Source organism: Leopardus geoffroyi, chromosome C3, assembly GCF_018350155.1.
Source record: "Leopardus geoffroyi isolate Oge1 chromosome C3, O.geoffroyi_Oge1_pat1.0, whole genome shotgun sequence".
Classification (NCBI taxonomy): Eukaryota; Metazoa; Chordata; class Mammalia; order Carnivora; family Felidae; genus Leopardus; species Leopardus geoffroyi.
In genome coordinates this window covers 51,599,411-51,613,619 of record NC_059338.1, presented here as the reverse complement: position 1 = coordinate 51,613,619, position 14,209 = coordinate 51,599,411, and the positions used below count along the sequence as shown (strand labels likewise).

The following is a 14,209-nucleotide window of genomic DNA, read 5'->3' as shown; positions in this document are numbered from 1 at the left end:
TCCAAAAGGCTCCTAAACCTCTGATCACAGATTAGCTCTGATCACAGAGCTCCTAAACCTCTGATCACAGATTGTGTCACCATAGGACACAAGCAGTGCACACGGGCAAATCCCTGAAGTCACCTTCAGGGACATGGCAAACATTTTGCACAAAAATTGGCTCAAGTGAGGGCACCTGGCTGGCTCAGTCAGTAGAGCACATGACTCTTGATCTTGGGGGTGTGAATTCCAGTGCCGCATGGGGTGTAAAGATTACTTAAAAATAAATACAATCTAAAAAAAAACTTGGTTAACCTGGACTATTCTCACTTTTGGGAACTTTAACTTAGAATTCATGAGAATCCCCACCCAGGTCCAAACCCAAGATCTCTTTCAGAACCTGGGTATTATAGGGAGTTTGCTTCTCAAACCGATCAAGGACAAATGGCTCCCAGAGAACCGAGAACAAATTAAAACCATATACAAATGGAAAGATTTCTTGATTCTCATAGTGAGAAGCTGTGAAGATCCCAGGTGAAAGAAATGAATGACAGGCAGTCTGATATCTGAATAAGGACATATGTAATAAAATCTATTGACAGAGATGAGAGCATGATTCTTAGTAAGTAGAATTTATTATTATTTCTTTTTAATGTAAGTTCCATGCCCAACGTGGGGCTTGAGCTCACCACCCTGAGATCAGAGTCGCATGCTGTTCCAACTGAGCCGGCCAGGTGCCCCTCAGCTAGAATTTAGAGATAAATACGGAGTACATAGAGGTTTCCTATCCTTGCAAAACTATACAACTTCTTAGTCAAAGTTGAGTCTCACTCAAACGTCCTCTCAACTCCACGTGTGCCTCTTTTTTAAGTGACAGCCGGAACAGATCATTGCGTTATTCTCGGTGTCCTTCTTCAGCGTCAGCTGGCACTCCTGTCTTGTACTTTGTTTTGTATATACTGAATCTATCCTTATGCTTTTTATTTTTGGTAAACTTTTTATTTTAGAACAGTTTTTTTTTTTTTTTTTTAGATTTACAGAAAAACTGCAAAGAAAACAAGAATTCTCATATATCCTACACTGATTTCCCCTATTATTAACATCTCACATTAGCGTGGGACATTTGTTACAATAATCAATCAATACTCATACATTAATACCATCTAAAGCCCGTACTTTATTTCTTAGTTTTTAGGTAATGCCCTTTTCTGTTTCACGATCCCATTCAGTCTGTCACATCACATTTCATCATGTCTCCTCAGCTCCTCATAGCAGAGACAGTTTCTCACTTACCTTGTTTGAGGAGTACTGGTTACTTAGTGGGATGTCCCTCAACAGGATTTACCTAATATTTTTCTCATTTTGGCTGGGGTTGAGTTTGGGGAAGGAAAACCACAGAGTTAAAGTGCCATTTTCATTACAACTTATCAAGAGTACCATCAACATGATATAACTTTTTTAAAATTCTGCTTATTTTTTTGAGAGAGCACGCGAGTGGGGTAGGGGCAGAGAGAGAATCCCAAGCAAGCTCCATGCTGTCAGCCTGATTTGGGGCTTGAACTTACGAACCATGAGATCATGACCTGAGCTGAAACCGAGTCTGACGCTTAACTGACTGAGCCACCCAGGCACCCCAACATGATATAACTTTTGACGTTGATCCTGATCACCTGGCTAAGGTAGTTTGTCAGGCTTCTGCACTGTCAAATTACTTTTTTTCTCTTTCCGTACTGTACTCTTAACTATAGAGAACAAATGGTTGGTTACCAGAGGGGAGGGGGGATGGGTGAAATAGGTGAAGGGGACTGAAGAGTGCACTTGTTATGATGAGCACTGCGTAATGTGTAGAACTACTGAATCACTATACTGTACATCTCAGAAAAATATCACACTATGTGCTAACTAGAAGTTTAAATAAAAACTTTAAAAAGAGACCTACTCAGGGTGCCTGGGCGGTTCAGTTGGGCAGGGGGGCTCAGTCGGTTAAGCATCCGACTCTTGATTTTGGTCAGATCATGATCTCAGTGTCCTGAGATCAAGCCCCATGTTGGGCTCTGTGCTACTAGTGTGGAGAATTCTTGAGATTCTCTCTCTCCCTCTCTCTCTGCCCCTCCACCACTTGCTCTCAAAATAAATAAACATTAAAAAAAAAAAAAAAAAACCTGTTTTCTCTGAAACCAAGTCAATCTGCACAGCTCATACTTTAGGATCCTATTCCCTTAAGGGTGGAGTATCTATGGAATTTGGAATTCTGCAAGGGAAACTTCTCACTTCTCTCCATTTGTTTATTCAATAATTTATTTATAGCAGTAAGTACTCATATTTATATTTTAGGTTATACTCTATAATCCTAGTTTATTTTATTGCTCAAATTGTCCTAGCTTTGGTCACTACTTGGATCAGTTTCTTTGCATCCCCTGGTCTATAATGTTCCTTTGCTGCTTATAGCTGAACTTACTTGCTTTTCAGAATTCAGCTGACTTCCTCCAGGAAAAAAACTCCTGATACCCGCCCCTACTTCCAGCCCTTAGTCTCCCACCACTCAGGTTATATGTTGTTCCTACGTACACCTAAATTTACATCTAAAACTTACATCTGCTATGGTACTTCTACACTACTCTCTCTCCCACTGGACAATCAGCTTTTTGAGGGTAGGGATATTTTATTTTATATGCCTAGTATGTAGTACATAGTGCCTCACACAAAGCAGGATCTCAACAAATACTTCTAGAACAATCACTATGGTTTTCTCTTTAGTCCAAAAATATACGCGCGTCTCATATAAACCAGAAGCCACAGAGGAACTGGAAACTAACCACTCTGGGAAGAACTACAAGGTGTTACTGCTGTGTTTAATGTCAGTCATATAATACAATAGGCTCCAGATCTAAGTTAACAGTTTCTCATGTCTCATTTCTGAATAAGCTGACTTTTCCTATAAACATTTTGAGGAATTACATTAAGAGCAATGGCCAATGACCTTTATATTTAGAGCCAAGGCTAGGTACCTTCTAGTTCTGAGATTAGAGAAGTGGTGTTCCCAAAACAGCACACGGGCGTTTTAGCCATGAGGTTCCCAAGAGCCACAACCTGTGGTTGATTGCATAACCACTAAAGAAATCTATTTGCTGAGTTGTATTCTTTGTTGCCACAAATTATTATGAGAAAGTGACTTTAAAAATTAATCAAGAATCTTCTGAGATACAGGAATTAAGACTGTGGTAAACGCCATCTAGCTGAAATAGATTATTAGGTTGGATCATGCTACGACCCAGAGGAAGCCACCAGTAACTCTTGACTGATCAGATCACCTCCCTAACTGTACTCTAGCTCCCGTCTGTCCACTCACCATAAAGGAAATCATGTCATTCCACTTAACTGCCCCTGCCACCCCACCCCCCTCCTTTAACTGCTTCTACAACAAAATTCAAATTCCTAACCATGCCCTAGAAGGCTCCACATACCTACTGGTTTCTTCTACAGCTCTGCAGACTCCTCCTAAGGCTCATCTCTTCCTTGCTTAATGGTCCAGCTGTGCTCATCTTGCTGAAGTCATGGCTCAGTACCAGAAATTTTTTGATGCCTAGTAGCTCAATTGTTTACAAGAATTTTACAACGTTCTTCAATCTTTAATGTTTCTTAAGTATGAGTTGTGTGCCTGAAAATAAAATGAACTATGTCTGAGAAACCCCTACAAATCCACTGAAATATAGATTGAAACATGAAGACCCATATTTCTCTTGAGTTAGAAGTTCTTTTGGTGTTAAAAAAAGCTTTTATTATGTTATTTTTCCAAGAAATAGTGCTATAGTTTGACGTTGACATTAAAGTTAGTCTAACTCAAATTTAAAAATGGTTTCTCCCTACTAACAAAAAAAAGTTAAAACACAAATTTAAATAAAGCACTGCCTTTTAAAAATAATAATTTATTTAAAAATTCAGTCCCTTGATAACTAATAAAGGTAACTTATTGCATCCTTCCAAACATATGGAAATTAACATGACCTTACAATGTTGACAGCTTGAAATAAAACATAAAAAGTCAGACCAAATTAAAAACCATAATCTTTTATTTAAATGCATTCAAAGGGGCATTAATTCTTTGCTTCCCAATCTGATTTTCTGGACATATCTTTAAGTGAAGAATCTACCTTTGAATATTCTTTCTACATCTTTGCAAAAGATCATTCATTAATCTTAGAAAGGTTGCCTAACGTTGTTCTGGTTGACAGGTGTTAATTTTTCAATGATAGTGACCTTTGCTCTCAAAATGGAGTCCAAAAGCTTATCAGGTGCTTAATTCCCCCAAATTAGTAAGATATAATTGTCTTGAAGTTCTGAAAACTGAAAATTTTCACCTAAGTTTGAGGCAAACTTATTTGGTGGTAGAAACTGTACTGAATAGACATAAGACTATTTTTAGTGTCAATTAATCTCATATAATGTGAACATTCATACATTTTGCTACAGAAATATTAATGTGTTTGATAATAGAGTATTGCTCCAGACTTTGTTGGATAGTGTCATGTAATATATAGTATAGGTAGACTATTGACTTTTCTAAAATTCAAAAAGTTCTAACTTCCACAATGCATTTGACTGGAAGGATTCAAAATAATGAAATGTGGACCCAACAATTTTGAGTACAAAGATACAGTGAGATACTCTGATTACCCTTATCATTCATATATTTATTCATATGAAGCTTCTCCAAGTGTCTATTTTTATACACTTTGTGTGGGGTATGAATTCTGTTTATATCTTTTTCTAAAAATTGTTCACACTTTTAAAGTAGCTCAAACAGAAAACTTCACATTACTTTTGCTTGACCTGCTATTCAAACTACTAACTTCTTCCTTTTTACAAATTGAAAACAGCATGAAATTAACTAGATGGTCTCAGATATTCTATGGTTTGGAAATTTGGGTAATAGGGCTTCAAATTCTTTCCCTGCTAGGTCTGTGGCTGCTTTCCTGCTACAATGGCAGAGCTGCGCGATTATGACGGAGACGATGTGATCTGCAAAGCCTAAAATATTTCCTACCTGGCCCCCTTTACAGTAAGTTTGTTGACCCCCTGCTCAAAGTCACTGCTCAGTCAAGGATGGCACTAACACCTAAGACTATGACTATCTGATAGCTATGATTTTACAATTAAGTTGGTTTTTCTGCATTTAGGGCTGATGGTATGTATAGGTAACATTTCAAAGGCAAAGACAGAAGTAGCTGCCATAGACCGACACCTCCTTTCTGTTTTTTTTTTTAATTAATTTATTTACTTAAGTAATCTCTGCACCCAGTGTGGAACTCAAACTCAAGACCCCGAGATCAAGAGTCACATGCTCTACTGACTGAGCCTGCCAGATACCCCATTCCCTTTCTATCTGAATGTAGTCTCAACCGGTCAAAATTTAGATTCTTGGCCAGATCTAGAGAGACTGAAGTGTGGTACTAGCTGATGATATAAATCCGGTCAGAGAACAAGGAAAGGAATTCATAAGGTAAAGTTATTAATCTTCCCACCTACTACACACATTAAATTCACTGGAAAGAATCCATATACTTTCCATTTATGTTGATATGCAGAATTCCTGAAAGGCTGAGAAATATGGACCTTACAAATTATTCACTGGTACATTATTCTATACTTCATGTGTGTTACTTGAAAAGATGATCTCTTCCCGTCTTTGACAAAGACTTTCCCAGCTCAACTGTGGCTCAATAAACTTTTATTATTTTTTGTTATTTATTTTTATTCAAAAGAATTTGTTTCCCTATCACAAAAATTAGATAACCACACCACCAACAGCAGCAAAGTCCATAGAGTTACATTGATGGTGGAGAGTTCACTGGGTATTCCCAATGTCCCAAATGGCATGAAGGAGAAAAAAATAGGAAAAGAAAAAATATTCAGAACAAATCCAAAACCCATGATGACTTTGGGGAGAGACATCACATGGCAGTTTCTGTCTTCTTTCATTGTCAGCTGCAGATGTATTTCAGCAGGATCAAATACAATTTAACTTGAGTAAACCCTTCATACCAACTCCAGCACCTAATTGGAGGAAAAAAGGATCAGTTTGATAAAATAATTTTAAAATACATTAACAGTATAAAGAATCTTTACTGTATTATAAATGGAGAACCAAATCAAGACAACTTTTCCCAACTGCTAAAAATGCTAAGGAATGTGAAGGGATGAGACATTGATCCTTTCTTCCTTTCAGTTCAACAGGAACTCTTCAGATTAGCCACATCTGCAGTCAACTAGGGAGCCTTCCAAGTGAACTACATAAAACATACAGATAAATGAACTGGCTCCTGCACAGCATGGATGTAATGTTTTTGAAATTTATGTTGGTATCTTTCCACATTCTCAAGAAACTTTTAAATACCGCTTCTAAGGATTTTCATCTATTTCTCCCTTCTACTGACTCACAGCTTATAGTGATCAAGGTATACAGAACCTAAAATCTTGCCTTTTCCCATTGCTTCATTCATTTTCTAGTCAATCAGTGATGTCAAGATATTGTGCTAGTTATTCAAGTCCTATCTTATCATACAAGAAAGCTGTGATACTGCTAAAACTGAAAATAATAAGCAGCAGCAGCAGCAATGATCAGTTTTAAAAACAGTTGAAGAAATGTCTAAGAAGGGGCAATTATAAGCCACGGTCAAAAAGATTACGTTAGATGGAGAATGCAGTTCTAGGTGGCAAAGAATTAAAGGAATAACTCTCCCTTCCTGCTGTGCGAAGGCTTAAATTACACCTGTGTTTCCATGATGCTTTTTGTCTTTATATTTGGCAAGCAGGCTATTTAACAAGTTAATGCTCTTGAACAAAATCTGAGATTTGTCACCGAGATTCTCTAAGTACATGTGTAGCTTTGAGCTTTCTACAGATACGTTAGCAATCGCAATTGCCTCAAAGGCCAAACTGGTTGAAGACTAAGGTGCAGCTTTTTCAATTCATGCTTTGCCATGAAAGTAACATAAGGAGCAACTGAGAGACTACGGAGAACCACTTAAAACAGAGATTCCAAGACCTTTTACCATCTTGTTTGAGATTCCAGAAAATAACACTGATCAGTTCAAAACCCTGGCTTTCATTTAAGTTGTCCATGGCTCTCTGGTGAGGCTTTCCAAATAGAGAAACTAGCTGTGTAAGGAGTGCACCATGCAAATTAGACTGCGCAGCTAACAGTGCAGTTCTGAGTCTGCTCAGATCACCTCCACAGGACAATGTGTGAGGCCTGGATTGGCTCTCTTGGTGGCCAGGTCATTCTGCACTCAGGAGGAGTGGGAGGAAGCCACGGCAGAATGAAGGCTAAGTGGCAGAAGAAACTTATACCTATTATTTTTAAAAGATCACTTCCTGAGATTTCTAGATCAGCAGAGAATATGTAGAAAGCACTGGCAGCCATAGAATTAGTGCTAATCAAACCCATGTACGAAAACCCTCTTCCAAACTGGTGTTTTGTTTAACAAGTTCACTGTTTAGCTCAGGATTGCCCACATGCCAAGTATCAAATAGTATAATCGGAGAACATTGCTTCCTTGAGCTCCTAACTACAAAGAAAAGCATGTGGAAAGCTATGTATACCTTTGTGACTGAGACTGTGTGCCAAGAGACATTTAAATTTCCAAATTACACTAATGAAATGATCACATGATCGCTTTTCAGTGGAACACTGAAATACCTTTTCTTCCCTTCGCGACTGAGGACAACCCTACTTGTCAGGAAAGAAAAGGAAGACAAACATGAGGAAGAGAAGACTAAAATGTGACCAGATTTTTAAACCTGGTGAAAGTCTCAGTGTCCCTTGCTGTATCTTGGACTTATAGCTGTACCTGCATAATAGAAACAACGGTGCATGGCCCACAGTGAATACTTAATAGTGTTCATCTGTTTTTCACTGTGACCAGCTATCAATCCATTCAGCATTCATATAACCTCAAACAAGTCTTTTTTTTTTTAATATATATATATTTTTAACGTTTATTCACTTTTTGAGAGATAGAGACAGAGTGCGAGCAGGGCAGAGGCAGAGAGAGGGAGACACAGAATCCAAAGCAGGCTCCAGGCTCTGAGCTGTCAGCACAGAGCCTGATGCAGGGCCCGAACTCACAAGCCGTGAGATCATGACCCGAGCCAAAGTCCGCCGCTTAACTGACTGAACCACCCAGGCATCCCTAACAAGTCTTTTCCATAGTTGCAAGCTACCTATTCCTTTGCCTTTCAACCAAAGCCATTTCAAACAAAGCCAGACCCATGACTTGGAATGATCTCTAAGGCTTAGTACAACTCCATATTTCTGTGTTATAGTTGTAGTCTGTTAGTCTAAGAATGGATCTGAGTTTGAAATAAAGATGTATAAGGTAGCTTACCTTAATTGTACCCTGACTGTTAGCAGCAATCAGCACATTGGACTCCTAGAAAAGAAGAAGAACTTTTAGAGTACAGACAAGGATTTCCTGGAGGGCAGTACAAGACAGTAATTTCCTCTTCATCTTTCTTTCTTCACTTCCCCCTAAGACACCAATAGAATCTGAAGTGAATAACCAACTTTAACATGTTTTAACTATGAATTTTAAACACAAAATCCCATCTTTTAAGGATTAAGTTTGAATAAAAAAATAAAATTGGAAGCAGAGTAGGAAACTTTCAAATGTAAAGAAAACAAAGAGAAAAATAGATTGCACTGGAAGAGAGGCCAAGAGAAACAAAGACTGAAATACAACAAAAAATGATAATAATTTGAGAAAAACAAAGTGCATAATCCTTTCCATGGAAAACTCTCCTTTCACATAGAATACCAGCAATTGATGTAAATGTTGGTCAACATCTCTGGCAAAATTTCTATGGAGGGTTATTTCGTATCAGGAAAACAGCAAAAAAAGGTGAATATTCATCTGTCAGAAGAAAGGCCATCTTCCCTTTTAATTCTTCAATCATTCAGTAGATGCATTTTTTAAAATTTTTTTTAAGTTTTATTTATTTTGAGAGAGAGAGAACAAGTGGGGGAGGGGCAGAGAGAGAAGGAGCTAGAATCCCAAGCAGGCTCTGAGCCATCAGCACAGAGCCCAATGTGGGGCTTGAACTCATGAGGTCATGACCTGAGCCGAAACCAAGAGTCAAATGCTTAACCAACTGAGCCACCCAGGTGCCCCAGTACATGCATTTTTAATAACTTTGGTGATTACTTTAGTAGAATTTATGTGGTAATATATTTTTTTATATTGTAAGTCTTAGGAGAGAAAAAACATTTCTCTGAAGGTAGGAAGAGTAGGAAAAGGAATGGACAAGACTGAGTTTACTAGAGAGAATCTCATTAAGTAAGAAGAGTTGGGACATGCCTCCTACTGGAAACAGAGAGTTTAGTAGGGCTCTAGAACTTGGAAGTGTATAGAAGTCTTTTTGCTTTTCAGAGTAGGCTGCTAAAAGGAGGTAAACAGACTCAAAACTGGCACAGAGGCCACATGGCTAATGGAAAGACCAAGTCCAAATAATATCTATGAGAAACAAATAAAGTGGTCAAACCTCAATGAAAGACAGGCTCTGCCAGATATCCTACAGGCTTCATGACAAAGTGACAAAGAGAAGAAAGAAATTGATTTGTATGCTGGGAACGTTACGTTAGCCAATAGGAGTTAAACTTTAGTTTCTTTGACAGATGAAATCTGTGCTCTATAAACTTACACATTTCTATTTTTAACTTTTGCTTTGATTCCAGGTAAAGCTACTCTTGAAAAATGCTCGTCTTGTTGCTACTGGTGTAAGAGAAAATAAATTCTTCCACTATGCCCAAAATTTTGGGGATCAGAATATTCCTTGGATGGAACAGCCATCAACAGTCGTATGAAGAAGTGATAAAGACATGTTTTCTCTGGGGTTTAGCATGGGAAATGCTGATGATAGGGTTCAGGGCACACAACCCCAAAATATGGCACCTTGTCATATCTGAATATTTTAAGCTGAAAGAGTTTGAGGAAACAGCAGAAGCAGGAAAGTCTCTTTGGTCTCCCACTCACTTCACCCCTCTTTTCTGAAACAAGTCATAAAACCCTCATGTGAGAGGCCCTCCCTGTACCCAGAGTAAAGAAGCATCCCTATCTCCAAAGACAAAGGGAGACCCAAAGGGAATATGAACAAACAGGACTTGCCAAGTTTCCCCCAATTTTCAACAATTACCTCATACTCCTTAACCTATCCACATCTCTCACCACTACCTACTCTTTACCACACCTAGCATAAAATACCCAGGTCTGTTTCTTTGGGTTTTCATTTCCTTATGAAGCCTTCCACATCATGTAAAACTTCTATTAGATTAATTTGTATGGTTTTCTCCTCTTAATCTCTCTTGTCTAGTTTTTAGACCTAGGCAGGGACCCTATCTAAGTGGGTTAAACTTTTTCCTCCCCTATACTGATATTTTCCTAGCTGAGGTTTTCCCCTTAAATCAGCACATGTATTTTTAAAAATAGTTTAACACAAGTAATATAGTGTTCACTATTAAGTTAGTTTCAGTATTTACTTTGGGGAATTATGGGTTACTTCCGGGACTCAATGAGTATAGAATTAATACTTCCATATGGGGGTAGGGTGACAGGGCAGAAGAAACATTTGGGATTTGGGATTTATTTACTCTTTTAGTGACTTGAATTAAGAAAGTGGTTGGAATGAGTTTGGGGTGTCCTTAGTTAATATAAGAACTCTCTCTGTGTTGGTCAAGAGGCAGAATTTCTATGCCTACCTCAGAAAACAAAAGAAGCACTGTGTGGGATCGTGCAGATTTCTTTCTAGCAAGAATTTTAAACAAGCTATGTGATCTCACAACTGCCACCAATGGACCCAGAAATGCTTGTTCTGTGAACACCTTCCAGAAATGAAGCTACAAATAGCACTGATCAATCTAATCTCTGCTTGAGGAAAAGACTCCAGTCTCTAAGAAAGCAACTGTCACCCATTCATTTGATGTTGCAGTCACCAAGAACTGCTCCCTCTGCTATGGGAACACACAATGTCAGGATGGTGAAAAATTTATAGCCCAAAGCTCTCCTCTCTTTCTGCCATTTTGGTTCTAGTCACCTCTGATATATATATGTATACATTTATGTATTTATGTATTTATATATTTATATTTACGTATGTATGTATGTATGTATGTATGTATGTATGTATGTATGTAGGCTACATACCCAGTGTGGAGCCCAATGTTGGGCTTGAAGTCACAACCCTGAGATCAAGACCAGAGCTGAGATCAAGTCAGACACACAACCAACTGAGCCACTCAGGTGCCCCTAGTCACCTTTAACACAAAGGATGAAGGCAGAGAAACCTGGTGGAGATAAGGACTCACTCTGGGGGAAGGGCGGGGGTTGGGGAGAGATGTACTTCTACCAGTTATAGACATTATAAATTATATAATTCAAACTTCTAATTTTTGGTGGAAGAAAAGCTTGGAAAAGCATGGTATGTTATCATACAGTTTGAAAAACTGAGCTTAACATAAGTAAGAGAATATAATCTAGTCAGATGATCACATAAGAGGAGTTTGAAGTCTATACACTTACTACACTAAACCGAAGAAAGAATTTATCTAATAACTATCCAAAATGAATAAACAATGTTGATTGTAACCTCAGGACTATCATGGCATTAATAGATGTTGCCATACTAAATGCTACCAGAGGGTTAACTCTAACATCTTTTCCTGTGGAAACAGATAAACATCTCATCTACAAATAAGCCAACATAGGTGCCCAGTTGGAACTGCCTTTGGGACTAACATATAGGTGAAAGGGTGTCCTAAGACCTCTTAGAAGCACTGAAAACTATTCAAATTAACAAACAACGAAAGAAAAATAACAGCTTTACATCTCAGTGTGCCCCTCCCTCCGAAGACCAGGAACTTTTAAAGGGATTTAGGATGAAACTTTCAGACAGCCAGATATTAGCTTAAGATAAAGTAACTTTTGCATGCAACAGAAAAAGAAAACCAGGTATTTTACTTCAGCATAGAGGTATCAAAGCGATATGTACAAGATTATTACTGTAGTTTTGAGCGATTCTTGTGTGCATTTTGAGTAACTGGTAATTCTTAGCTATAGCTGAAGTCTGCTAGAGCCCTAATGTATGTAAGTTCTGGCTCAACGGGTTGCTTTTACTTGCTAAATAAAATTAAAATGCCAGCCAGTGGGGCACCTAGGTGGCTCAGTTGCAAGTCCATTGAGCATTGGACTCTTAATTTGGCTCAGGTCATGATCCCAGGGTTATGGGATCCACACTGAGCATGGAGCCTGCTTAAGATTCAATCTTTCAGGGCGCCTGGGTGGCTCAGTCTGTTAAATGTCTGACTCTAGGTTTTGGCTCAGGTCACGATCTCACGGTGTGTGAGTTCGGGCCCATATCAGGCTCTTCACCAACAGTGGGGAGCCTGCTTGGGTATTCTCTCTCTCTTTCTCTCTGTCCCCCCACCCCCCTCCCCGCTTGCTCTCTTTGTCTCTGTCTCTCATCTGTTGCTGCCTCTCTCCCCACCTCACATATTCTCTTTCCCTCTAAAATAAAAATAAACAAAAATAATAAAAATAATAATTCGGGTTTTATTTTAAAAAATAAAATAAAATGCCAGCCAGTAATTCTCATTATTTTTTCCCTCTTTCTTAAAAACTGGCAGTTTTGCTGCAAAATTCTCTTTAAGGTTAAGCTAATAATATACCTATCTATCTTCTTAACTGTACAGTGATTAAAAAAGACAATGGGAAAATTAGCAGTAAGTCTTTTATGAAAATAGAAGACACATACACAAACATACACCAACTTGCTTAAAGTCAGTGTATACTTATTTATCCCGAAACAAAACTAGCATCCACTGGAACAGTTTTGTCTTTACTAGCTTGCCTAGAAAAGTGCCATTATAGCTAATATGAGCAGGATGAGAAATAAGTTATTCACTTAGTTTGCTATTGAAGGATTTATTCTTAGAGATGGACATAACTGATTTTAAATGAGAAATAATTTTACTATAGAAATGAATGTTAAAAAAAAAAAAAAACAATTTCCATTTCTGGCAGTGACAGAGTAAATGGAATGGATTTGCCGTCTTCCTGTAAGGAACCAGAAAGCTGAACAAAATCTGTAAGACAGCACTGGATAACAGGCAGTACAGGACTATCATCCTTTATGAGAAGGGAAACCAATGAGGAGAGTCCTAGAATTGCCCTGGCTTTCTGCTTGGAGGCAAGTTCTGAGCTACATGGCAAGAGGAATCCATATAAGAGCCCAGAGGAATCTAAGCAGACCACAGTAGATTTATTAAATTGAGGAAACAGATAAAGTTCGGAGTATTTGTATCGCAGCTGGAATTTGTAGGGCAAACTACCACAGAGGAGAAAGTACATAAAAGTAGAGCTCCAGGAATCTGCATAGGGGTCCCCTTGACTGTAAGTTGTTATAACAAACCACATATGAATAGGGTAAAACTACACAAGGCCAGGAAAATAACTACGAACAGGGAAAGCACAACTACTGAGAATCTAGAACACTACCAAATGCCAGACTTCACGCAGTCAAGAGATGATTGAGTTTTGAGGAGCCAGAGTGAAGAGACCTCACTGAACATTTAGGGCGCTCAGCAAAGTCCCCAGATGGGTCATTCCTTGTTAGTAGGGCTAAATTAGCCTTAAAGTAAATGCTTCTCTAGACCAGGGACAGGCAATCTATAGCTTACAGGCCAAACCAGCCCATGGGCTATATTTTGTTTTTCAGTTTTAATGGAACACAGTCATGATAATTTGATTTTATATTATCTCTGGCTGTTCCTGCACTACAGTAGCAGAGTTGAGGAACTGCAACCAAGACCATATGGTCTGTAAAGCCTAAAATATTTGCAATGCGGTTCTTTAAGAAGATGCTTGCTGATTGGCACTTTAGAGTCACCTTAATAAAATTTAAAAACAAGTGTCCAAAAATCATGTCTATCTCCAAAAACAACCTTCCACTGAAACACACATTCATATTATTTTTTAAAGATATAATTGATATAAAATTTTTTTTATTTTAAAGTAATCTCTATACCCAGCGTAGGGCTCGAACTCACAACTCCATGATCAAGAGTTGCACATTCTATTGACTGAACCAGCCAGACACCCCCAAGTTTTAATACTCTGAAAAAAATTCAACAAAATCCAGCATTCATAATGTTGAGCACTGAAAAGGCCAAAAGCATGAC

General features: G+C 38.3%; 1 protein-coding gene and 1 long non-coding RNA gene across 4 annotated transcripts in view; one reads left to right on the top strand and one right to left on the bottom strand.

The window, feature by feature from the left end:
* Window positions 1–9,783, top strand: part of LOC123585036 — a 29,292-nt gene extending 19,509 nt beyond the window's left edge. The window contains exons 2-3 of the long non-coding RNA XR_006705862.1: window positions 4,937–5,038; window positions 9,713–9,783. This is a non-coding gene — a long non-coding RNA (uncharacterized LOC123585036). The remainder of the gene's footprint in view (window positions 1–4,936; window positions 5,039–9,712) is intronic.
* COP1 (COP1 E3 ubiquitin ligase) overlaps window positions 4,032–14,209 on the bottom strand; it is a 257,893-nt gene continuing 247,715 nt past the window's right edge. For all 3 annotated transcript variants that reach the window (XM_045452820.1, XM_045452818.1, XM_045452822.1), the window contains 2 exons: window positions 8,367–8,411; window positions 4,032–6,033 (listed from right to left, as the gene is read on the bottom strand). In XM_045452820.1, coding sequence (XP_045308776.1) covers window positions 6,016–6,033; window positions 8,367–8,411 — 63 coding nt within the window. In that variant the 3' untranslated portion in view covers window positions 4,032–6,015. The remainder of the gene's footprint in view (window positions 6,034–8,366; window positions 8,412–14,209) is intronic.